This window comes from Pseudoliparis swirei, chromosome 14, assembly GCF_029220125.1.
Source record: "Pseudoliparis swirei isolate HS2019 ecotype Mariana Trench chromosome 14, NWPU_hadal_v1, whole genome shotgun sequence".
In the NCBI taxonomy this organism is placed as follows: domain Eukaryota; kingdom Metazoa; phylum Chordata; class Actinopteri; order Perciformes; family Liparidae; genus Pseudoliparis; species Pseudoliparis swirei.
The window spans coordinates 5,968,717-5,996,247 of NC_079401.1; the positions used below are offsets into that span (position 1 = coordinate 5,968,717).

A 27,531-nucleotide genomic window follows, 5' to 3' on the forward strand; every position below is an offset into this window, starting at 1 on the left:
GCGTATCGCACCCTTACCGTGCTCATTTATCCTTATTCTGATCATCGAGACGGGGTCGATTATTCACTTCCAAGCGCGACAAAGGGGGCGGATTGAACCAGTTCCAGAGTCTCGCGCTCCGGTTTCAAGACTTTCACGCTAACGTATTCATCGCATTGTAAGTTCTCGAGTCTTCATACATGTCAGGTCACATGTCAGGTCACATGTCAGGTCACATGTCAGGTCACATGTCAGGTCACATGTCAGGTCAGCGTCTGACGAGTCGACAACTCACTTCAATCATTCAGGCTCATTAATATTGGATTTCTTTATTATAAAGCACCTCTCTTTATTTCACCATTGTTCTTCATCTTGGCTTTTTTTTTTGTGGAAACTTGTTGTCAATAATTTGCTTTCCTTCCCCACGATGCCACTCGCCACCGGTTCCTCGCGAGCTAATATCACGACGATACCGGAGACAAATGCGAAATCTTTATTTGAATTGGGTTTTTTTCCGCCAGTCGACGTATCGAGTCACCGATCGGGAGGGGAAATCTTGGAGGCAGATTCTGATTGTGTTCTCTGATCTGAAGAAACTGAATCAGAAACACGACGGGAGGTCGGAGATCATCTGTTTATTTGTTTCTCTTGCGTGTGACTGAGTAACGCGGTTCGCCTTTCGCGTTGCTCTCAAAAACTGCTTTCATATATTCTCTCCCGCGGAACTCACACTTTTCCTTTTAATGATCTGAAGCTCACAAACACACACACACACACACACAAACTACTCCTCTTAATCTATGTCTGCTGAAGTGGTCTTTAATGAGCTGTGAACAGAGGACCACAACCCTCTCCCTCCCTCCTTTTTCATCCACCCGTTCTCTCTTTCTCGCTCTCTCTCTCTCTCTCACCCCTGAGAGCGACAGAAACCGACAGACACGGTGACAAAGACATACCGCGACGGAGGAGGAGAGGGCGATGTGAGAGTTAATGGGAGAGAACAAGGTCCCTTTTTTTCTCTCATTCATTACTCCATCCCCCCATCCATCAACATGTGATCATAGCGAGAGCAGATCACAGGGCCTGTGAGGGACACTTTAAAGATTTTCTCCCCCAGCTGACCGGGCTTGTGCGTGTGCCTGTGTGTGTGTGTGTGTGTGTGTGTGTATATATGCTGTCTGAGTGTAGGGAGGAGGTCGGGCTGGTTGTGCCGCTCTGGTTTTGTAGTTGAAGACCAGCCAGCTGAACTTGTTAGAAACTCTATATTCTCGATTAATTGTCCAGGCATAACTTTGAACAATAAAATAAATAGAAACATCGAAATAAATGCACTTAGGCAGCGACTCGGCTGATGGCTCATGAGGCGCGCTCCCTTTGTTATCTCAACAGCACTCCCTTCATCGGTCCACTCGTCCACACTGCTGTGGGAAATCCTGCCGACGAGCCTGAGAGGAGAGATCTTAGATATATATCTGGAGATATCAGAAGGCGCCGCATCATAAAGCTCCTATATGCTGCAGAATGTATGCTGCTTTATGGTTATGATTTGTTCACATTTAAAGGTAGAAATTGAAGGGTGCGCCGGTGGCCGAATGGTCAGGGCCCATCCACATTACTCTGGTCTCCCTCTCCCCTCTATACCACCAAATGTCCAATAAAGGGGGAAATGCTATTTTTAAGGAGGGAAATTACTGTTGGAACATACATTGCAAAAATAAAGAAAAAGATCCCCTCCGGACTACAATATATAACAAATATATTTCCTTAGATTTCATGTCCTATAGGTAGATCTAATTTTTCTTGCTGAGGCCGAGAGCTCCACATTTTGAATTAATCTCCTTTCATGCCTCCTTCTTCTCTGTATACATTACAGAGCGTGCGCCGCGTGTTGTGTGTAGAGCACGCCGACTACACACGTGTGGCCACGCGGTCACCGGGAGCTCCTCCCCCGAGCTGCTCCTGGAGGCGTGTCACGCACCGGCCAATGAAATCTCCAAAAGCTAAAATTATCATTAAAGAGTCCGTTTGACAGCCGTTGTATTTGCACATATTTGTTAGATCTTAGTTGCATTATGGTCATTATCACAATTATTCTATTACTATTGCATTTCCTGTGTTTTACCATTAATGCAAATATATATATATATACAGGACTGTCTCAGAAAATTAGAATATTGTGATAAAGTTCTTTATTTTCTGTAATGCAATTAAAAAAACAAAAATGTCATGCATTCTGGATTCATTACAAATCAACTGAAATATTGCAAGCCTTTTATTCTTATAATATTGCTGATTATGGCTTACAGCTTAAGAAAACTCTAAAATCCTATCTCATAAATTTTTAATATTTCCTCAGACCAAGTTAAAAAAAGATTTATAACAGCTGAGTGTTTGTCAAGGCTCAGGAAACCCTTGCAGGTGTTTCGAGTTAATTAGACAATTCAAGTGATTTGTTTAATACCCTACTAGTATACTTTTTCATGATATTCTAATATTTAGAGATAGGATATTTGAGTTTTCTTAAGCTGTAAGCCATAATCAGCAATATTAAAAGAATAAAAGGCTTGCAATATTTCAGTTGATTTGTAATGAATCCAGAATGCATGACATTTTTGTTTTTTTAATTGCATTACAGAAAATAAAGAACTTCATCACAATATTCTAATTTTCTGAGACAGTCCTGTATATGTATATGTATATATGTATATGTATATATGTACTGTATATATATATGTATATGTATATGTATATATGTACTGTATATATATATATATATGTGTATATATGTATGTATATATATATATATGTGTATATATAATGGATGACTTTCCAACTCACTAGCCCTGGAAGCAGCGAGCTGTGGCTCCATGTTTGATGTGTGTATCCCCAGCTGAGCTTCTTTCCCTGTTACTATAAATACATGCAGCCACATGCACCATTTTCTTCTCTCAAATGCAGCGTTGTCTTCGTGTAAGACAAAGCATCGGAGCGGCCAAACAGATTATTTCTATTTTTTTCTCTCTTTTCAATTTGCAACGAAACAAAAATAATCGGAGCATATTTCATCAAGAGGAAAGGTAATTAAGGTAATGAGGTTTCGTTGCATTGCGCCTGCAAACACACCAGGCACGGGGAAAGGCATCATTTGCTGTGGTTCTTTTATTACATTTGTAATTAATGAGCTCACACGGGCATTTTTGCCCATTCTTTTACAGGCCACAAATTACAGCGCTCCTTTATTTATTTTGTCTTGAATATATTTGATTCGCAGGAGTGAGTGGACGCAGAAAAGGAGACCAAAGAAATGGAAAAAAATGGAAACAGCATGTCCACATAGATATGAAACCTCTCTCTGGTCTCTTGTTTTTAAGCATTTCAGTTGATTAGTGTGTGCACAAAACAAAAGTTGTGCTTTTCTGCAGAGCTACAAGTCTCGCGGTCCCAAGGAAATCCCTTTTGCTTTATCATCGCAATTAGAGAGAGGCTCAACATATTTGTTGTTGAAAATCATTGAAATGGTTTAATGTGTCGTTTTTCTTGGCAGCAAACGTGCCAATTAGGCAAACAGGCGGAAGCAATGTGATGTTGAGCCATAAAAACCTGTCAGTGGGATGTTGGATGTGGGATGTTGGATGCGAGGCATTTGGCGGTTAGCATTAATGTTGCTTGCTTTTAACCATGGCTGTGATTTTTCCCCAATTCAAGCTGCCCTAACTTTGACCATAACAGTCGGCACAACATAAAAATTCCCCAAAACTGCCTTTTTGAAATGCAATGTCACATTTTGTTATTTTAGTGCATGAGGACGAGTATGAATCTACGAGATGTCCATAAAGAGTGGTGGACACAAGGGATGGTGTCCAATGTTGCTCTTCCTTGAAAATCTGCATTTAAATGGTTCAAATAAAAATAGTCGAATGGAATTCATTTTACGGGCTCCGTCGAGACCAAATCGCCCGTTCAGAATCCGACTGCGTGGTTCAAAAACCCTCAGCTGCCATTTACTGCACCGACCCATCTGAATACCTGCATTTTGGAATCTGCCGTCGTATCTGCCATATAAACACGTAGGATGGAGGAACAGTTACGACGTGGACTTTAAACGTGGATACAAATAAAATTTAAAAAATCCCTCCATTCTGTCGCTCCTCCTCTCTCTGTTTTATTTTTTATGTATTCTCAGCAATCGCTGTCGCAGCCTTTTGAAAGCGAGCCCCGTCCCTCCGAACTAGTTCCCCGATGTGCACGGAGAGGGAGAAGAAAAAAAACTCTCTGACGCCACTTTGAAGACTGCAACCAATTAGAGAATCAGGATAATGAGCGGCCTCTAAGTGCACGTCTTTTGTCGCTCGGCAGCTGTCTAATCGGCGCCGGTGTGTTTGGGAAGGGCTTTGGGACGAAGGCCACTCCAATAGAACTGTGGCTCACTTTTTGGATGCAACGACGCAAACCACTTTTGATTCCATTTGTATTTACATTTTCCGAATGGGAGAAGGAAGTATTCAAGAAGTGCATACTTCCTGTCTCAGTACACAGCTGAAAATACTGCGTCTCCTGCAGCGAACCGTAACCTTCGGAGGCCCGCTGCAGCTGTGAGGGAGTTTCATCCTGAGGGAAGATGTTCTGTACATCCAGAAATGGTTGACTAGTTACACAGCTGCTGTATGTATATATATATATATATTTTGTATTTTTTAAAATATGTATATATGTGTATATATATAAGTATATATATAAGTATATATATAATATACATGTATATATATGTATATGTATATATAATATACATATATATATATATATAATATACATATATATACATATAGCGGTCCACGTGAAAGCCACATCATCACTTACACACTTGTTTTCTTGTTCCAGAGGAGTGAAAAGCATTAGTGTTGAAGTAGCTGCTTCTTTCAGAGCATGTGCGTTGATGTTAAAAGCTTTGTATGGGTAACTTTGAATCACAGTAATTCATCCAGTCATATTTCTTTTCTCCCTCCGTCCACTCTTTAAATATAATATTTCCTTTTTTATTTGTTCCCATTTTTCATGCAGCCCCCTTTTATTGTGGTGCCTTTTTAATGAATAAATCATACTCCCACTGTCCACCGGGGGAGAGAGAGAGATGTTGAATTTAATTTATTGTGCTCTCCCCTTTTTTTCTCCCTCTCTCTCTCTCTCTTTGTCTTCTCGCAGCTCCCCTGACTGACAAGCCGCCGAAGATCCTTTCCCCCTCGGAGAGCCAAATGAGCGTCATAGAGATGGCAATAGGTAAGAAGACGTGTGTGTTCGATGCTGTCATATGGCAACGGCTATTCCCTCAAAGTACGAGCTGTTCTACTTAACCGGGGCTTTGTCGGGAACAGCATCCTGGTGTTTACACTTTTCAGTGAGCGCCTGCTGTCAACGCTTTCCTCTTTGTTTACCTGTTGTGCTGATGGAATTAGTTGAGAATATCCTGAAAGCATCATGTTCACGTCGCACTCGGCCCTCTGAAGTTTCCTCCGCTCTATATAAAAAATTAAAAAACACTGCTTTTATAAACTGCTTCATGAATACATGCTTCTACTTGGTTTAACGATGTGGTGAAAACCATTTTTTAAAATTTATATATATATAAAGAAAACATTTTTTGTGTGACTCTATTGTGGTATTAATGGACTTTGGAAAGACAGATTATGTAGAATTTACCATCCACCTATTTTCCCTCTCTTTTTTTTAACACTTTTACGATGTGATGCTCCGAGTATATAAAGAAGTGTCCCAATGAGGGTGCACATCGACGACCTTGCTTGACCCCGCCTCCTCTGTCTGTGTATTTGGGTAAAATACAGAGAGATGATACAATGACAAAACACAACAAACAAACACAACAACGCAGGATGAAGCCCAAGCTTCCTCCCTCCTTTCCTCACTTCCCTTTTGCTTTCCTCGCGATGGAAGAAAAACCCAAGATGAGTCACACACTTCCATAAAGTAAATACCGGAGTGCGTCTTCGCCGTAATTGCGCCGATCACATCCACCTCGGGTTACATGGACGCCGCCGGTGTGTGTTCAGCTGTAATGAGTCCAGTAATAAATCGAAGTGCGACTGCACTTTTGAGAAAATCACTCGCGGCCTCCGCTGGCGTCTCCTTCACATCGGTGACGTGAGCGTTAACTTCAAACGATCGCCTCTGTTCCCGCCTCGCGCGGCACGAGTCCTCCGTTTGCCTTTCCCGCCGTTTGATGCGCAGGGGGCTCATGGGAAATAAAGATCCCTCGCTTTGTGCCTTATTGGACGAGAGCTCAGCTGTTGGTGGAGGGGGAAATGGGTCACGACGGAGGCTTCCCTTTGAAGGCAATTTGTCACGGGCGATGAACACAACCGGATCGCAGGGGTGTAAAAAGGTGGCAATCAGGAAATGGACTCAAATTGATGACGGATGAAAGGCCCTTTTCATCTGATTAGGCGTCTCATAGCGGATGATGATGATTAACTCAATCCATTAGATGATGGAGCGGCCGCCGACGGCCCAACCACGACAAACCTGCTGCTGCTGTTGTTTTTCATTGTTGCGCAACTGCACCGTTCCCTGTGATTTGATTTGATTTATTTTGGATTCTCCGAAAGGGATTTTGAGCTCCTTCTTCCCTCCTAAATGTATCACATCTGATTTTCCTCTTGATTTTCCAGCGGATGAGGATTAGTAGAAACATTAATTCATTTATTTTTATCCCATAGATATTCCACACGGACTCAGCCATGTGTACATAATATATGAACACAAGTGTGATCCTGAGCCTTTAAATATTCACACTCCCATTAAATATTGCAGCTGACAGTTGAGCAGGCACAGGGACAACGGAGAGATCCGTAAATGGCGGTCGCACAATTAATCAGCACGCATCGTCCCTGGCCCGCTCCCCATTTTGTCTCATAATGGATGTGGCTCCTCGGTGATCCCGATTGGCTAAAAACGTTGAGCCCTTTCAACTTCCTCCTTCCTCAATATGACGCGTCCATCCTCCCAGGACACTCAGCATCACGACACCGCCGCCAGTCGCTCCTGAAATTGGTGACATCAGTCTGCAGCATTCAAGTCGTTTCACGTTTGAGTAATTTAATTGATTTATTCCCTTTTCCCCCCCCAAAAAACATCTCTTGTGCCTCGCTCATTTATTTGCTTTGTTTCCCACAACGCCTGTTTTGGAGCTTTCAGAGGGGGGGAAGACGATGTGTTGTGCTCAGTCAAAGGTATAGGGCAGTAGCGCAGCCACACATTGTTGACACAGGGAAGGGTCAAAGGTCACCGATGCATCCCCAGCTGTTGTCCCGGGACAAATTATCTCAGGATATCTTAAAAAATTTCACATTTTTGACCGTAGTTTGTGAAAATAGACTTCTCCAATGCTAATGCTGACGCCAAAACTATTATTGTACAGCAAATACCTGCAGCCGGGTCCACGTGTTGGACCATCAGTGCATTCTGGGACCATGAGAACAGACTTATGGGTAACGTTAGAAATGAACAAAAACATATTTAATTTTCTTCCGCGACCAAGTGATGCAAAAGGCTTTCTTTTAATAACATAGCATGGATATCTGTATCGCTTCCTCTCTGCGAGGCTCATTGTGGAGATCCCTTTGTTCTAAGCAGCCTCTCCATAACAATCTGACAGTCCGCGCCACCTCTCGGAGGTTGAGCCGTCCTCGTTCGTCGGTCGATGAATAATAACAGTGTAAACTGGAAATCGGTCTTCAGTCACTCATCAGAAGGAGTTCCATTGCTTAATGATACCGTGCGAGCTGAGGATACCTCGGAGCAAAACCGCCATTATCCTGAATTGACTCGGAGTCGGCAGCCACGCCGCGTCGGCGCTTTAATGAGATGGTTTGCGCGGCAACGCGCCGTTATCCTGGTCAGGTCACCACGAGACTCCCGTTTCCTCTCGGCTGACATCGGAAACTTCGCTTTAGGACTTGACGGATTCAGAACCCGCGGTGAGGAAGTTTGCACTCGTGTTTTTTTTGGTTTCTTTCCTCCATCGTCTGCAGAAAGCGAGCATCGTTAGGAAGAAAATGATGAACTGCATTTCGACAGCAGACAAAATGTCATCTTTGGGCACGCGGTTCCGACGGCACCGAAACTCGGTCCGACAGATGGTCTCGAAAAGGTTTAACCTTTGCACGACTTTCGCAATCTGTGAATGTCGATCGTCCCATTAATCCCGGAGCGGCGTCCTTCCTGTCGCCGGGATGGATTTGATCTACCGGTGATGTTTGGGTTTTTACTGTCGGGTAGATTCAGGGACCTTTTTACCTTCGCATTGAAAATGCCGGAAGGTTATGTTTTGATCGCCGTGTATTTATTTATTTATTTATTTATTTGTATGCGTGTTATTCGCAAAACTCAAAAAGTATTGAACCGAATCGCATGAAATTTGGTGGGATGATTGTTTATTATCCGGGGACCAGTTGATTAGATTTTGGGATCGATCGGGTCAAAGGTCAAAGGTCATGAACAGGTCAACATCTTTCGCAGAACTCAAAAAGTATTGAACCGAATCGCATGAAATTTGGTGGGATGATTGTTTATTATCCAGGGACCAGTTGATTAGATTTTGGGATCGATCGGGTCAAAGGTCATGAACAGATCAAAATCTTTCGCAGAACTGAAAAAGTATTGAACCGAATCGCATGAAATTTGGTGGGATGATTGTTTATTATCCGGGGACCAATTGACTAGATTTTGGGATCGATCGGGTCAAAGGTCAAGGTCAAAGGTCATGAACAGGTCAAAATGTTCTTGAATCGCATGAAATTTGGTGGGATGATTGGTTATTATCCGGGGACCATTTGATTAGATTTTGGGATCAATCGGGTCAAAGGTCAAGGTCATGGAAAGGTCAAACTCTTTTTTTACCATAGCACGATACATTTTTGTCCAATTGGCATGCAACTAATGCCAAAATGTTCATAATTCAATGCCCAATCTTGTGATATGCGAAGGTATGCGCTCTACCGAGTGCCCATTCTAGTTTCAAGATGCAACGGTTTGATTTGGACTCGTCGGCCGCAGACGGGTCGGCATATGTGACGGATCATGTTCGAGGTAAATACCAAGAGTTCTCCAGAAAGGGTGGAAGGAAGAGATTTTTCTAGTTTCTTTCCTCAATTGTAACGTAAAGATCATGTATTTCTATTTATTTTGTTCTTATATGAGGAAAGGCTCAGTGAATTTGACCACATGGCACAATTTAAACCTTTTAAGGTGCTTTCCATAATGTATAGAATACAATACATGATTGAACAGCATCGGACGGGAGAGTTGGAGCACATCAGGGTTTTCCAGTCTGTAGGATGAGGATTAGAAATATTTGACCACATTTGCAGAATGCTGCAATAGCAATGGCGTTACAATGAAAACCTAAAACATGTGAGCCTGTGAACCCTCTCAACTTGGCTTGGATGCATAATTATGATGTATCCACTCACTTTAACCCCCAGAAGCAAACCTGGAACCTGAATCGAGAGAGGAAACCACTCTCCAGCCCTAATGGCACGGGTACAGACACGCTGATACTTTCTTTCTGCTCTGGTTTTTATTTTATTTAAAAGCATCTCGAAAAAGCGGCAGTCGGGGTTGTGACCGATCAAGTAGTGTCGTTCTTTTCAGCTGAGATGTTCCCATGGAAACCGCGAGACGCATTCTAGTTCCGCAAAGAAGAAGAGTCGCCCACAACACCGCCTCAGCAACACCTATCCCCGCTATCACACACACACACACACAGCAGCCATCCCTCTAAATGTCACTGGCTCCGCAGAAACGCTCCATCGACGCCAAAAGGTTCAGAGGCCCCAGGATCAATATTACATCATTTCTCACAATTAGGGCATATTTGTTCACCTCAAGTTATTGTACATCCTCGGAGTGATCCTATCTGTATTCCTGGCGAGGAGAAAGACGAAAGAGAGTGGAGGGAAGAGAGAAATTAAGGTGTGTGTGTGTGGGGGGGGGGGGGGGGGGGGGTTGGGCAAAGAGTGGGAGCAAGAGTGAGCGAGATCATTTAGGATTCGCAGAGGGGATGAGATATGACGGTGTCTCGCCGTGAGTTATTACGGATGAAAGTGGATACAAGACAGCACACTGTCCCAAGTGGTTAATATGCCCCGCGGCGTGGAGGCATAAATCGCGACTGTCATATTAGAGGCGGGGGTTGTTTGGGGGCGCGGGGGGGGGGGGGGGTGGCGGAAAGGGGTTCTTGGCAAAGGGATGCTCCCATCAGCGTTTTACATAAGTGCGGTAACGAGGCCGAAAGGAGGGACCGCAGGATTGTGGCTCGACACCTCGAGGAGATTCGCTTCGACCCCGCGCCCGTCTCTGCCAAAGTACGAGATGGGGGGGGGGGCTGAGGCCATTTGCTCTCCTCAGCAAATCAAATCAAAAATAGCACCGAGCGTTTGTGTGAAGATGCACTGCCTCCTGTCGGTGTCGGCCACGCCGTGCCCCTCTGTGGCGGGACCCATTCATCACGGATTGGTTCTTCCGCATTGGAGTTTACACAAAGTCTGGTCTGCTGTAGTTTCTATTTTTATCTTTAAGGGATAAGGAGTTCCGGCGCCGCACCTGCACGTCGGCACGTCGGCCCGATGTCAGAATCCTTTTAGCGGATCCACGGATTGTGTAACGTGGGTTTTGCCTGTTTTTGACTCCTTGAAGATCCCGCGAGTCTGCCGTCGCCTTGCCGACTGATCCTCCGACACGCCCGCGTCTCCGGCTCACCCCGCGAGCCACAGCTGTGGTTTAATGCCGCACGCTTTATTTCCTCTCTCCGCCGTGGCAGTTCCCGTCCAGATGTTGCTCCGGCAAACAGCTGTGAACTTCAGATCCGAGCTCACATTTTTTAATTGAGAGCACTACCTCATCCACACACACACGCGTGCTCCTTCCTGGCCTCGTCGCATATCGGTAGCTCGGGCAGCAGCTTTACGCCCAGTCTGATATTCAAAGTCCGACACCAGCATCTGGATGACCAGCAGCAGGACGCGAGACAGCTGGACACCCAAGAGCCACCTGCTTTAAAACGAACCCCACCTTTTAGTGTGGCCGTTAAAAAAAAGTGCGTTTTTTAAGCCATTAGATTAGCCTGGGTGTAACCTCAACACAGGGGTGTCACCTTGTTTTTATTGTCAGACACTATTTTTTAAACTAGGTGGAGGAATCGCCGGTGATTCTGAGATAATCTTTTTATTCTAATTTTTCCGGTTGTTCTTTGCATTTTATTCTGCACAGTATACACACATATGGTGGGTCCTCTCACACACTCCCCTTTGGTCTCACATTGATCTTTGGGGGCCAACTCCTGATTGTGTGTGTGTATATGTGTCTGTCTGTGTGTGTGTGTGTGTGTGTGAAAGAATAAAGAGAGATAGAGCGCTCTCTCATGTCTTGCCAGAGAGCTAGAGGGCCGGATCACGGTCAGGAGGGGAGGGAGAGGACAGTCGCAGCAAACTTTGGCAAGTGACACGTTAGACCACAGATCTGTGATGTCATGATACAGCTGCACTTACACACACACACACACACACACAGATGTTGTGCCCATACAGGAAAAATCCAACATTTTTCAAAGAAGCAGAAACCGGAGCGAATGTTCATCGTTTCACACACACACACACACACACAAAAGGTCTTATGCAGCTTTTACCACCTCACCCTGTCACCTCGAGGGATGAGTGTGTGCTAAAGCAGCCCCATGTGGTCCAATTTGTCTTTCTCCACTCACCTACAGTGCTAGCGGGCTTTCTGTCGGTCCATTGTAGCCGCAGTCGGCCCGTGGGCGGCCGTGCTACAGGGGAAATGTGTCAGATGCAGTGTTGTGGATATTTGTCTCATAACCGCGATGAGTCAGGCAACACCTTGTTTATACCTCGGGTAAGGAAGCAATATTTATTCCCCCCCCCCCCTCCCCTCGGCAGTGGGAGGGATTTCGAGATGCTCCGATAGGCCCTGACCTCTCTGCAGACCAGAAAAGAATAAAGTAGTGCGGATAAATTGGACTGCAGCTTGTTTTCTTTATATCATCAGCTGCCTGGTGTTCTTGATTATAGTCGTACTATACGTCATTTGCTTATTTTAGACGCTATCGGGAAGAAGACTTTACTTCCATTTCACCCTATTTACTTTATTATTTTTTAACCAATGGATGTACTCTTCTCTATGTTGATGTCGGAAATCTAATTCAGAGGTTCTCATCAACAACTTCCGGCGTTAATAATTACATCTTGCAACTTTAAAAACAACAACTCTGCCACTGCTTCTGCCTTTATTGTTGCTTTTACAATATCACTGTTCAGAGCTGGGCCTCTACTGACTAATGAATCCTGGAGAGAGAGAGGAACAATGAGTAAAGGAGGGATGAGAAACGGGATGGAAGGTTATCCTGTGTTCAATTCAATTCTTTATTTGTTGATATTTTAAAAGAGCGTATCTGACTTTGATATTTTTGTTTCGGTTCCTCAGATGTGGAGTCATTTTTGTGTCGATAAATAATTCCCAATGTGTAAATTCAAACTGTAAAACACATATGAATATGTTTATTGTCCTCTGCCGGCAAACAATTTAATTCCTACACAATATGAATCCCGTATATTTTAAATAGCTTGTTAGAATATGTAATTTAGTGCATTTTTTTGCAAGTTGCATTGTGGGAGAAAATACTTTTCAGTGCACGCTGCGCTGTCCAGCCAGGATATCGCCTCGGCAGTTCCTCCCAGAGCATTCTGGGTGAGTCACGACATGTACTTGCCAAGATAAAACATTTTAAATCGTTACCTCTCAGTTCAGCATTCTGCTTTTGGAAGAGACCAACGTGTTCCCAACAATGACACTAAAGTGCCCAGAAAATCTTTTGTGGCTAAAAAAATGTAAAAGATTTTATTTTTCCCCCCATTCTTTTTGTTCCTGGTGAGAAACCACAGCCCCCGTGCCAGCTGTCTTGGCAGCGCTGTGGTTTAATCTCCGAGACTCAGGCTAACCGCGACATGGAAGCCTCCCTGTCTTCTTTACCGAACACACACCCGACCGCCCGCCAACCGCCCGAGCAGGGACACAGTATCCGTATTGATTTTAATTGTGACAGCAAACATACTCAAGTGTTTTTTTTCGGAGGACTCGTGCATTGTGGGTCCTCGGTCAGCTGCTGGAAAAGCATCAGCAACGGAGAGACGGGAGGCTTTTTCTTTCTTTTTTTTTTAAACATGTCCCTGTCAGATCTACTGTAAATCCTCCAAAACACCCGGCAGCTCCAGAAGGAGGTAGTTAAAAAATGATGCGACCGCGTAGTTTGGTTAAGTGCGGGCGAATAAATCCACTTGGTTGAGCAAAAAGGTCGTTGTCATGGCGACGGTCACGTGGCTCTGCGAGTTTCTTCCATGTCATCGCATCCCTCCCCCTCCCCGCCCTCTCACACCGCGGGCAGACGCTGCCAGTTTGTTGCGCCCTGATTGGCTGCTTTAAAACGCCGCTTGCCCGAGCATCAGGTGACATTTCATGCACTGTGCCTGGCTCACTTTGGCTATTTTAATCTTTTTTTTTAGGACTGAGGAGCATTTACTTGCCTGCACTCAGACACATAAAAACAGACAGAGAGGCTGCAGTCGAACCAACGGGGAGAGTTCTCTCTGTGTCCATCACTTTTTACTTCCCCCCTCTCTATCCCTCTGACGCTTATACTGTATAACCAGACGAATATTGATAGAGTGATAGAGTGGTTCTGTGCTCTGGTTGTAAGATCTTGATACAACATGCGTATGCATTAGTCACTACATAAAGTATTAAAAAAAATAAGCATGCAGTATACTTGCTCCCCCCCCCCCCCCCCCATCAATTCCAACCAGCAGTCAAAGAGCAAATATCCAGAGAAAGTAAATTCAACGACGGCTCGCTGTGCTGCCAAAAGGCTCCATTGTTCTCCAGCTCCTCCTCCCTCGAAGTGGCTGTACAGAGAAAAAGTACGCTTTTACAGAGAGTGCACAGTACTTCTTGACATCACATGCGTAAAATTAAAGTCCTCGCAATTTTCGAAACTCCAAAACGGCAACATCCCTCCCCCACTCGGGGGTGGGGGGGGGTTCCAAGTGCAGCCTCGACGAGAAGAAGAAAAATAGAAGCAGGAAAAAGTCTGCAAAGTTGCACTAGCAACACAACAATGTCTTGGGTTGAGGTGATTTGGCAAGCAGAAGCAGAGCTCGGCGAAGCGGTCCGGCTTCTTTTTTTCTTTTTCTCGACAGACAAACTGATTATACAGTCAGAGCGGCATTAAAAGTATCAGGAGTAAATCAAGTCCGGAGGAAAAAAAGCACCAGCGAGGTCAACATGTGGGCCGCCTCGACGCCACCGGGGAACATGTATTCCTGCTTGAGGAGGACGTTGAAGAAACTGGTGTCCATATTGGACAACCCGGACCACCCTCTCCACCACCTCCTACAGGGACAGAGGAGTACTTTCTCCAGACGTCTCCTCACGCTCCGCTGCCACAAGGAGAGATACAGGAGAACATTCCTGCCGACGGCTATGAGGCTCTACAACAGTTCACCTCTTGCCAGATCACCCTAACCCTTCTTATATTTTGTGTTTTTTTATTTTTATTCTTGTGTGTTGCTGCTACTGACTCGACAAATTTCCCCTTGGGGATTAATAAAGTATATATCTATCTATCTATCTATCTTGACGTTCACGCCGGACACGTCAGGTCAACCCCCCCCCCCCCCCCTCTTTAAATCAAGCCCATTGGCTCAATCGATGACCCGTCTCCACTCTTTACAGGACGGTGAGTGCGGTTCCCCCCCGGATGAACTTAATGAGCCCGTTTCATGCAAGAAGCAGGTGGCCGCGAATATTTAACACACTTAGTTTTTTTTGGGGACGTGTGAAAGAAAAACGGCACTAACCCATCAACACCGGGCAGCCAGAGCCCCCGGGCGTGCGCGTGCGTGTGTGTGTGTGTGTGTGTGTGTGGATTGTCCCAGTTTAGAAGAACCAGAGCTATGACTCATCAACTAATAAAGCAGAAGCCGAAGGGGGGAGGGGGAGAGCGAGAGAGAGACTCTGTTAGTACGTGTTCATGCTTTCCGTAGGCGTATACGTGCGCTTGTGCTTTAATGTGTGTAAAAATGGAAACACAGGAGCACAGTGGGCCGTGAACCACGGGGGCTCCTGTTGTGCCGGTGCTTTTCATTACCTCCACCTGCAGCTGCACACATCCACTGACTGCGCTGTGCCTCCTCCTCCTCCTCCTCCTCCCAGCAGGTGATGCAGCAACATTGCGATGAGATAAATACTCAAAAAACAACTTTTATTTCCCAGATCAGGGTCCTCCGCCGCTCCTCCTGACTCACGTTTCCGAGGCGACGTACGAGCTCATCGCGCTTTATGTTCTTTTTTTTCATGTCGACGCTGCACGTTGACGGCCGCCGCGAGACTAATCGGGGGACAATCATTTATGTTAATTTCCGAGCTCACGTTGTTTGTTCGGTTGACGCTAGTTCATTAGTCGCCATTAAGTACAGTTTACATCAGTATCAGCGTTCTGCAGAGAGCTCAATTAAATAGGACGGCGGAGGATTCCTCTGCACGCTGGAGCAGGTCCTGCGTAGGTATCGCGGCGTGACGGAGCGACGCTCCACGAGGCCGCTTCCCCGTCGCGAAGGAAGTAGTATCCTCACTTCCCGGATATACCGTGTTTCCTGTGGATGCTGCAGGTGGACGTATGATTCCAGGCCATGTGTGTAATTATTCAGCAGGGATTACTTGGCACAGGGGCCAAAGGGGGCCAAATCTGATCTATTATGTATTTATGTATTTTTACTGACGGAACTGTGAGAAGATGAAATGCATTTAAATATGATAACAATTCTATACGATGTGCACCACAGAACACAATGCTGTGGTTATATAATATGAATGGACTTCCACTGCAGTTAAAGATCAAAGATAAGGCTGGCACCATCTATAAAGAGACTGTAAATCCCCTTGTGTGTGAGTGTGTATGTGAGTTGTTTGTTTTTGTGCTAGCTATTTTGTGTATTTCTAACATAGGTTGAAGACAGCATGTCTGACAGCAGAGAAGCCGATTATCACACACGCACACATCGTTTCACATAATTTGTCAGAATCCAACAATACTTTTTGGATGCGCTGTATACATCTTTCCTCAGTCAGGCGGATGTCCAGGAGACATATTCTGACGGTTTGTCTCGATTCCTACAACGTGAACTCGGCCTTTACCAAATAATACTCGTGCCTGTTTTCCAAAGGTGGGTGATAATGTCAGCTGAACGTCAGTCACGCTGGAGAGAAAAAAGCATTTTTGTACTTGCATTACATCCATGAACATGAACTGACAGCCAGTGGTGTCCAATTACAAGTGGAAAGGTTGTCTCTGCAGCAGCACAGTGAACAGCCAATCAGCTGCTTGGGATACAAACTAGTCCTGTCCCTGAGTTCAGTGTGTTTTACGGTGGACATCAGAATGATATCAACAAGCACCAGAAGTAATCTGACACCAGTCCAACGCCAACGGAGAACCACAGGGACCCAGAGAAACCTGCACATGCCGCACGCTGGGCCCTGGAAAAATAATAGGGAAGAAATCATCTTTTAAAGGCGTTTGTATTTTTCTTTACCCATCGACGTCGATGACTCACCAGGTGAAAGTTAGAGCCAACGCGCGGCCCGGAGGCACGATCGGTAAGCACCGGAACAAATTGGATCCTGCCGTTCGTGTGCGTCGGTGTTTGCGGGTGGGGGGGGGGGGGGCGGCTTTCCACTGTAATTGAGTCGGCCGCACGCATATATCTCCGTGTCATGTCAATATTTGATTGATTGATTTTTTTACTGGGAGCGTAATGCGCTCGTCCGACAGCTGTCAATCCGCCGGCAGTGCGTGTGTGTGTGTGTGTGTGTGTGTGTGTGTGTGTGTAACGATGCAAGCGAGATCACATGGGTAGGAGATGGCGTGGACCGAGTTTTCGGCTCCGTAATGGGCCATGGGGGGGCTGCCTTCATATCCCAGTGTAATGGTATTGGTTCAACCCACTTAATGAGTCACAGCCTTTGTTATGTTCAAATGGCTTCTCTGGAATTAAATGATATGAAGGGAGTGTGGAGTTAATGACTTGCTCTTTGTGTATATTGCCGCGGCCCGGAGCGCGAGGGATCTGTTCCTTCGTCGGCTGGATGAAAGACGAGGAAGAAAGAAGGTGTCCGGCGAACAATAAGAGTGACGCGCTGGTTGTAAAGATGAAGGCTCTCCAGTGCACCTCCAAAAGAAGCTCGCTCTCCAATCTCTGGTGACATCACATGATGGAGCCGCACCTCTGCATGCATATGGATGACTCCGGCTCCTTTTAGGAGGCTTCATTTGCTTCGGGGGCTGTCCCTGTTTAGCATTTTATTTCCCTCGTAGCCCCGGAATTTGCATAGATTACCGTTAAGATCTCAGAGCCCCCTTCGGCGCTCATCTTCTGGTGGATTGTCGATCCTGAAGAGGGGGGTGGGGGGGGGGGGTGACTGACCGTCCAGCATCGCTCCCCGGCGTCAGTGGTTTGTTCTCCGCTGGGCTATTTTCGGAGGGCAAATTTTTGGGGGAATTTAAGTTTTGCATGTCCTACTTACCGCGTTCCCCAAAGTCAACTCGAGGCCTTTTTCAGCCTGATCCAGATTTTTCTCTCTCTCTCTCTCCGTCGTCCTCCCTCGCTCTTTCCGACTGCCTTCGCAGCCATCTGTTCGTGCTTGTGGCATCTCTCGATCTGTCTTTCCTCCCCTGCCATGTTTCACTCCTCGCCTCTCAAATCTCTCCCCGGCAGTTCATCCCCGGCCCCTCTCACGTGCAGCTTATTTCTTTTCTGCCGCCTCTTCCCCGTGTTTCTGTCGCGGTGGTTAACCGCATCTTCTCCGTGGCATCCTCCTCGCCACCGCTCCTCCGTAGGTGTGCCTTTTAATGGGATTTCTCTCGGGGAGTTGTGTGTGTGTGTGTGTGTGTGTGTGGGCAGGGGGGTAAACAGTCGTTATCTCTCCATAATTCACCATCAGCTTATCGTTACAGTTCTTCAGCCGGTGACGACCGGAGAGATCTGGTGAGCATTTAGCGGCTAAATGGACAGATATTTCCCTCGGTGTCGAGGTGGAGATTACGTTACGTTCGGGGGCTAGGATAGAAGAGAGCGTAAATTTTTTTTGCAAAAATGAGGGGGGGGGAGGGGGGGCGCAGAATATTGGATTTAGTTAATGGGGTTCAGTTCTCCGATGGGACGCCCACGCTTTCATGTGTATATGTGGAGTCTGAGGGTACAACCCGTCCCCTTTGGTCTACCACGTGAATGGACTAAAAGGCCAATCATGGAGGTCCAACCGCTAATGACAGTCGTTTCATGCCGTACCGCATCCATCCTCTTGTAAACATGTTGGTGTTGTTGTTGTTTTCCTGAGGGCCTCGTGAGTTTTTGACGCGCGAGTGGATACGCGTCAGCAGGTACCGCCGATCCGCCGTGCTGGATGATGCCGTCCTCATGATGTCATCACATGCGTTAGTTACAACCTGCAAACTGCAGAAGCTGTTGCCATGGCGATTCCTTTTTTTCTCCCCCCCCCCACAGTAGTGAAATGCGGTCAACGCCTGAAGCGACCGGCATGAAGGCGAAGAACGGCGCGGTAGAGCGCTCGAGCTCCCTCGTCGTTGTCGATGTGTGTAAACAACCCCCACCCCCACCTTCCTCCGCCCCCCCTTAACCCCATCCACCTGACCTGACAGCTGACAGTTCACACCCAGGTGTGGGCTCTGGTTTCTGTCTTGACCCACACGGTGTGTTGACTGAAAATAAATTGCTGCTCTTTATGTGTTGATCTCAAACCCCCACCACCACCATCAGAGAGGCTTTTGAAGGCTGTGAAATCTGACTGTCAGGCCAAATGTATTCGGGGAATGCGGATTAGTTGAGCGCAACGTCGTGTAATCTCAAAGTGTGCGCGTTGTGTATATATGTCCATATGTATGTGTGTGTGTGTGTGCATGCGTGCAGGGACCTAAATCGAGGCTGTTTTGTAAAAACCCCATCCATCACGAAGTGGACAAGTAAAACAGCATTTAGAAGTTCCCCCTTGTGGATTTTCTGCAACAACCCCCCCCCCCCCAAAAAGAACAGAATGTCAGGGAATAAATATTCGCCGTCTGTCGGCATCCAAAAGATTTGTCTCCTCTGAACAGCGAGGTATCGTCTCCCTGAGATAACAAAACGCATCATTTTTACACACGCGGGAATATTCCCGCGGACTTTACCTCGCCTGACCTCCAGCCGACTCCGCTTGGCACGGCAGCGAATGGATATGGATTCTAACCCCCCCCGTGTTTGTTGTTTCGCCTCCAAAGTGTTTCTCATTCTGCTCCGCAATTAAAGATAATTACACACGCGGAGAGACGTTTTTTTTTTTTAGCTCTCTTAAATATGTAACTTTCTTGAAAGTTGCGAGTGTAATGGAGGGAGACGAGAAAGCGACTCCCTCGGAAAGGACAAAATGCGTCGACGTGTCAAGAACGTCGGCCCCCTAACCCCCCCCCCCCGGAGGTGTCGAGAGCCGCGTCTCGGCCGTGACTCACGCGGCGCCGAAGGTCTCCCATCACCTTAATGGGCCGTTAAGCAGCTGAAACACGGCCGGGGGTTATTGATCCGGAGGCGCATCGGCATGTGCGCACATCGCGGGGCACAAAAGCAGCTGATTTAGGGAGCGCCGGGGCGGGGGGGGAAGTTAAGCAGTCAGGCATCCGTCAAACGGGCGGCGGCGGAGAAATCACGGCTACGTGCTCACGCGGTCGACGATTACAGGCGAGGATTAAACACGGGGACCTTAAGCGGGCCTCGGGGTATTGATTAAGATCGATCCGGTCGTCAGTGTTATTATGATCCTCGCCGAGACGTGCACGCGATCCGTCTTCACCTTGTAAGACGAACGCTCCGGCTGTCACAACCGCTGCTTTTCCACAACGCCGCGCGAAGGCCGCGCCCCGTCTTTGGCGCCTTCTTTTCCATTTTCGGAGCCGTCGCAGCGTTTTATTCCGTGCGTTACATTGTTGAATTCACATCATTTCAGATTTCGCCGCCCCGCTTAGCATCCAGGTCAGTCGCGAGCTCCGAGCATCCTCCCCCACACACACACCCCACACGCCACAGTCCGGCAGCTTGAGGTCAAGGTCGTAACTCACTGGCCATAATATACAACAACACAAAAGGTGCAAGCAGTCCCGCTTCCACGAGAACTACAAAAGCGATGGCCTCCTCTTTTTCTTCTTCAAAGTCTGAAGCACTAGTGTAGTTCAATGGCAGAACATTCCGGTGGGCTGTGGCCATTATGCTGAATTATTTACAGCCACAGGTCGCGATTGACAGACTTTGAAGGACTTTTCTATCCAAATAGAATACAACCAAGCACCCGGAGTTCTGATTATCCCCGGGTTGAGCAGCAAGGTTGTAGTCTCGCTGCCCCGGGGGGGGCTCATTCATGGCTTCCCCTTAAATGTGGTCCACATACAACAGTTCCATTTCAGTACCGCGAAACAGTAATTTAGCGGAAAGGCAGCCAACAGGTTCAGTTTGAAAGGTTTTCCTCCGGACTCACAGGGATTTTCTTCTCTAATAAATTGGCGCCAAATGGGCGCCATCCATCCCTCGGGAGCCGACTTTCCAAACCGAAGTCTACGCTGTTGGCCTTTTGGTTGAGGGACGGGGGCATTAGTTGGCGAGGGCTTAATTACTGGCCAATCTACATTGCATGCAAAACGGGTCGACACCGGTTGCTTTCAGGGCCGTATCCAAAAAAGAGAAACTCTGTGGAATTGGGCGGAAAACTTTTTTTGTTGTGAAGTTACGGTCAGTAAGCGGATTGTTCGTGCTTTTGGAAATGTGGAACTTCAAAGTGACCCAGTTTTTCAGAGGGCCCATTTTTTGAAGCACAGAGTTCTTATTATGCTGCACAGATACAATGAGGATGAATGAACGGGCCACGGCAGCAGATTACACCGCGGCTCCTCAAACAATACGGCTTTCCGAAGGGCTCCGGTCCAGTAATGTAGCCCGGGCACTTGTTGTAATAACCTCCTTTGGAGATAGTGGGCAAACAAACGTATTTCAAATTGCCAAGACAATAGGCGTCGCGAGCCGACGACGGTGTTCCGGAGCCAGGTGTGAGATCGTCTGGAATTTTAATCGGTTGCGGGTCGACTATTGTCGGGACTTTCTGCACAGTGTGTCAATTCAGTTCAGAGAGGATGGACGGCTGTGAAAGTATTTGTCCAATAGCAAGGTTCCTGCAGTATATTGGTACACCTTTATAAACCAAGGCTGAACAGAAAGGCTGTTACTTTATATGGAATCTAGAGACCATCAAGTTGAGGTCTGATGAAGATGTCTTCAGAGCTAAATGATGGTACTTGAAATATGGCGGTATTCCGACATGTGGTTTGGCTAAATGTACATATTGTCGCCTCAAGTGACGACGAACAAACCGTGTGCGTTCCTTCAGTGTGACTGCGGAGCAAACTTTGCCCTTTTTCCTTATGTAACACCTTGGCTGCGACAGTGTTTTCCGAAGCGTTAAGAAATGATCAAGGTCTGATTTAATGATGCTTTGTAGTCCCAAGGATTCTCTATCGGCACAAATGTTTCTGTCACACTGTTGGCAGCCCAAGGCCAGTGCCAGGATAGATCCTGTTTTCTCTTCAGAAAAAGAGAACACAAAGACCAAAGTGTCTGCTTTAATTATAAGATACAGGCGACGATTTTGAATGCCGCTTTTCTTCTGTCCGTCACCTTACGCGGTGTCATCTTTAATGTCGTCGCCAAGCCTAAGTATGTCTAAGTATGGAACGGTGCAGATGTTTGGTGTGAGGGGGGGGGGGGGCGACACTGAGCGTTTTCAAAAGCCTATATCAAGGTGATTATTGGGGCCACGGGGACACCAAATGCATGGTTGGAATCACCCGAAAAAGAGACCGAAACTCTGGCATGTAGATCGAAACGACCCTCCCACAGAACAAAAATACCCCCATGACATGAGACTGAATTCTGAAAGCTGTCCCGTGTGCGGCGGGCCGTGGCTTTCGATCATCGCGCCGTGGATTTAAATAGACGAATTGAAACAAACGAGCACCAAGTTCTATTCCGTAGGTCCTGACAGCTGCTTGTCGGTTGATTAAAACCATGATGTTACGAGAGGGTCTTTATCTGGCTTCATATTAAACCGATTATCCCAACCGGCAGAAATATAGAAAACCTTGTGACGTGTTTGATGACATTTCTGTCACAGTTGTTAATTTAAAGAAAATCTTATGATACCTGGCAATTGGACTACAGGCCCAAATGTTTAATTGCTGATGGAAGCGCCTGTGCATTGAGCTCAAACTATCCCAGGGCCAGACATCAATAAATCCTTAAAGTCACCGTGAGCCTTTTAAGCACACTCGTCTGGAACTCTTAGGTCCACTTGTCTGGCTGATAAGACCTTTGCGAGACGATATTTCATGTTTTACCAGAGCGCCGGTGAGTGTCGGGGGTAATGCGGAGTGGCATTGATATAGGAGTCTGGCTCGCGGAGATTACGGCTCAGCCGAGAAAAACAAAGTTGCTCGTAAGAAAGTCGATTACTGTAATGGCAACGTTTGCTTTGAGACGGGAAGGTGAAGCCACACACACACACACACACACACACACACACGACTGTGGGATGGAAAGCGTTGGCGGATGGGTTTGAACATGTGTGTGAAAATCGCACCAAAAAAAGACAAAAACACAATCTGCTTTGTGGTGTTTCGTGCAGCTCGTTACCCTCTGAGGTTTTAGGATGTCCTCTACTGAGACGCCATCCCTCCAAAACAACGATTATTGGAATTTACCGTTTCCGATGTTTGCCAATAACGACTTTACGTCCACCTTCATCATTTCTTCACGTGGGCCGAAATGTCAAAGCACCGGGTTGGTTTCTCACCGACACGTTCTTTCAACATTCGCGGTCCACTTTGAAGTTTTTTTCCCGTACCTTGAAACCACATCTCACGGTCTTCATCGAGGGACGGAGCTGAAGAAGAGCGCGAGATGCAGCCGAACGCCCTCGATAAGGCTCAGGGGGCCTTGAGTGAAGAATTTTCTTTTACTCCATTAATGTATGCATTGTGAGAAGCGATGTTACACTGCATCGCAAATGAGTGGGAGAATTGACGTCCGTGTTTTCTGTCATGGAAACCTTCCGGCTTCATTAGAATACAGTCTCTTTTTTATGATGATTTGTTTCTCAAAACAACAATGTCAAATGTCGATCTTTTCTTTCCATCAACCGACGGAAACCGACAATAAAGAGATGTTTACATGCTAATAAATAAGTTTGAGAACCGAGCATACCGTCACGCTGTTGACTGGATTCATTCTGTTGCCCACCCGGCTCTCCTCTGTTCTTCTCTCCTCCTTCCGAAGAAGGACGTGGGCTGATTCCTGACCTTTCAATGCACATCCCTCCCACATAAACACTCACTCGTGCACAGATATGTGTGCGTATATGTGTGTGTCTCGGAGAAGGCTTGAAAGTCAGCCTCCTCTGGCCCCAGTGGTACCAGTATGTTCTCGATAAGCGATCGTTATCTCCAACACTGCGGCAAAGCGCTCACAGCTTCGCCTCTCTGCAAAAAACACACAGAAGGACTCGCTGGTGCAATTGTCTTGCGACAATATTAATTTAGCACACAACTTAAAAAGGGAGAATAAATGTGGCTATGAAGAAGAAGAAAAATCCAGATTCACGTCTCCTCCTACCAGCGGCACTCTTACCTTTTGCACTTTACCAATTTCTACAGAAGAATACAATCAACTCATTTGGAAAACTTCTTTTCTCTTCTTTTTTTTGTATTCCTAATGCTCAAAACAAAAGCAGATTTGTGTTATTATTTTTTTGTTGCACAAATCACCGCTGTCTCCCTCTCCCTCATTAATTTGGAGCTCACCACAGCTGAGAGCAATAATTGCCTTTTAGTATTCTTGGCGCAGTATGCGATGGGCCTCGTTTTCTATAAGCAGATAAGACTAACCACTGTGATGGGATCTGCATTATTAATGCTAGTGTTCATTTGATGTTGTGTTTGGGCATGGGAGACGAAGCTATGCGCCGGAATTTAATGTATTAACTTTTTAAAATAGGCCACCCCCGTGCAGCCGTGTATGTCACTTAAGGAAGGGAGAGAAGAAACATCTGCGTGTGCGTGTGCGTGTGCGTATGTGTATGTGTGTGTGTGTGTGTGTGCTCGTGCTCATGCGTTTAAAGACATAGAAACACCAGTTCTTTGCATTTTCTGCCACGCTTGCCGTTCTGCAGGGTGCTTTGCTCACACCGATGAGAAGTGACAGAGGAGAGAAAACCTCTTTCTGTGGCGGGCCGGACTCGACCGGCGAGGCGAGGCCCAGAGCTCAAACTCAAAAATACAGGGTCCATCCTCTGCGCTTTTACCGGTAATTAATTAAGCGTTTTCCCAATAACGCCAAGAAAAAAGAAAAAGATGCTCGGGATTTAACCTCGGGTCGCATTCAAGGTCCCGGGAGAACAATCCGGCGAGTGCGTTCGGGAGGGACGATACGAGGAGCGGATCAATTAGCTTCATTAATCGGGCTAATTGGAGGCGCCTTTCGAGAGCTCGTTTACCTCTTTGGCTGATAGAAGACGAACGGCAGCGCCGCCATGCGTGTACGCTCATTGCGTCTGTCGCGTCAACGCCATACCTTGAATTCTGTGTCCAATCACCACAGACCCGTGATTAAACCGCTCTGATTACTGTGGCACAGATTTTTTTGGGATGAGGGGGGGGGGGGATGAGAGGAATCTGCAGCTGTTTCAGTGTACATTCTTGATAATCATAAGTGCTCTGGTGACAAAGGCGAGTGAATGCGCGGGGTCTCCACGCATGCTAACCACGCGCGATATATATGAATAAAAGAGGAGGGGAAGCAAGCGCCGCCTGGGGGAAGCTTCGGGCGCGCGAGCGTAAATTATCCGCGCAGATTGCTTTTCTGGAGTCAATCATCTCCTTTTACGTTATTCATTTGTCAAATGTTATTGTTTGCCAAAGTAATGCAGTCGCCGCACGACATCAAGTGGAATGTAAATTTTGTTTGGGCAACTCGTCGTTATGCAACGAAAGAAAGAACGAAAAGGGAGAGAAAAAGACGGTAGCCACGCTGCAGGATTTACATTTACAATTACAGTCATGATACAATCATTTCTCATCATAATTCCTCTGCCCGGGATGTCAGCTCCGATAGAGAACAGGCTTTACACACTGCATACCAAACAGCTGCTTGGCAGGCCTGGCACCATGCTTCAAGCCTGTGATTTACACCACGCAAAGCCTCTCTCTCTCTCTCTCTCTCTCTCTCTCTGTCTCGCTCAGCCTCTGTGTACCTCTAATTCTTCATGTCTGTCTCTCCCCCCCCCCCCCCCCCCTGTGATTCTTGCCTTCTCGTCTCTGCTCGTCTCCCAGAGAACACAAAGCACACACCGGGGCCACTTTTTAACTCTTCAGTGTGCGAGGCATCCTGAAATGTCCCGGTGGATCTTCGCCGAGGACTCGTCACGACAGTGTCAAGAGTCCGCCGGCGTGATTGCTTATCTTATATTTAAAGAAATAAACAACCCGAGTAGCGTGAACTACAGCAGTACCCTTGCAGGGTGCCCATGGCTCGAGTTATTCTCCTCCGAGATGAAGACAAATGGCGGCATTTGTGCATGTACGCTTCCTCTAACCTACTAGCCGACAAAGTTTGATCTTCAGAGTCACACTTGATTGGACAAAACCAAATGAGTTGCCACTAAACATCTGTAACAGGCGGATGAGATTGATGAGAGATGGCTCGACTGTCGTGGGAAGTGTCTCCGTGGCAAGCGAATGAAATCGTTCAATTAAAATCTTTGTAAATGTTCCCGCTCACCTGTGTGATCACCTTCCTTCACCGTTTATCAGCCTCATTTACACGCGTCGATCCCACGGCAAATACCATACAAATGCCATCGGCGAATGCATGATGAATAGCCCGGTGTTGGTCACGGATGATGTTTTGCTCCGGGTCCCTGGCGATGGCCCTTGACCTTTTTGAAGGGCCGCTTTCCCAAATACGGTGCAATCAGAGGTGAACGTGAGCCGAGCACACGTGACGTCGCAGAAAGGATTTTGCTGGAGTTTTGGAAACCATGAAGTTGAGTCGGTGACATTGGCATCAGATAATGTGGATCCTTTCGAGACATATATTATTCAAACTATCAGTCACAGGCCACTGGTCAAAGGAGTTCAATCAGAGCTTCACGCAGTATCAATACAGAGTTGAAGTGTCCTTGAATATGAATCACGACATACGTGCCGATACATCCTCGAATGGTTACATCCGTCTTCTAGAACATTTGCATGCTGGCACATACCTGTGAGCTTTTGATTTAAATGACAGTGTGAATTTTTTTTTTATGGCCTCAGGGTATATTGCGACCAAAGTTCCCATCAAAACTTTGTAAAACAAGCAAATATGTCCTTTTTATTTTATCTTCTCATGAACCCTTTGAAAAATATATTTGACATCTTGAGGATAAAACGTGTCAATCCCACAGCGGCCTTTTCCCTGCATTGACCCCGTGACCTTCCCAGTGTAGTGACTCAGTCTGCCTGAGGGAGGGCACTCAGGGCACACTTTAAACTATCTTCACACAGACACACGAGTGTCTCTCCGTCTCATGCTCGGGCTCCACGGCTTGAAAGGATCTGATATTATTGGTTTACAGTGGGTACGGAAAGTATTCAGACCCCTTTTAAAAATGTTCACTCTTTGTTTCATTGCAGCCGTTTGCTAAAATCAAAAAAGTTCATTTTATTTCTCACCAATGTACACTCAGCACCGCATCTTGACAGAGAAAATCACAAATGTAGACATTTTTGCAAATTTATAAAAAAATTAAAACTGAAATATCACAAAGTCATAAGTATTCAGACCCTTTGCTGTGACGCTCATATTTAACTCGCATGCGATTTGTGATATTTCAGTTTTTCTTTTTTAATACATTTGCAAAAATGTATACATTTCTGATTTTTTTCTAGCAAATGGCTGCAATGAAACAAAGAGTGGAACATTTAAAGGGGTCTGAATACTTTCCGTACCCACTGTATCTTTAATGGTACCCGTACTATTTCTGAATACGTTTCACCAGGAATAATTACGGTGTGTAACAGTCAATGGACATTATCCCCCAAAAAACTGGCAAAGCATTTTAGCATCCATGACTCTGTAAAATAACATTTTCGTTGTGTGGATTCAGGGAATGGCACGAGGGCGGCCGCCGAATCGGTACCTGCTTTTCAGGTTGATGCACTTCTCTTTATCGTCCCCATTAAAAGAAGCTCTGCGGTGGCTGACTGGCGCAGTGAGTACAAATGTGGAAAGAGCATATGTGGACCCCCCCATGCATCGTTATTTTTCATTCGCCAGCCATTCGCCA

The 27,531-nt window shown here is 46.3% G+C and overlaps 1 protein-coding gene across 2 annotated transcripts in view; it reads left to right on the forward strand.

Annotated features, from left to right (window-relative positions):
• Positions 1-27,531, forward strand: part of il1rapl1b (interleukin 1 receptor accessory protein-like 1b) — a 161,752-nt gene that overhangs the window by 95,744 nt on the left and 38,477 nt on the right. For both annotated transcript variants that reach the window (XM_056431407.1, XM_056431408.1), the window contains exon 6: positions 5,179-5,253. In XM_056431407.1, coding sequence (XP_056287382.1) covers positions 5,179-5,253 — 75 coding nt within the window. The remainder of the gene's footprint in view (positions 1-5,178; positions 5,254-27,531) is intronic.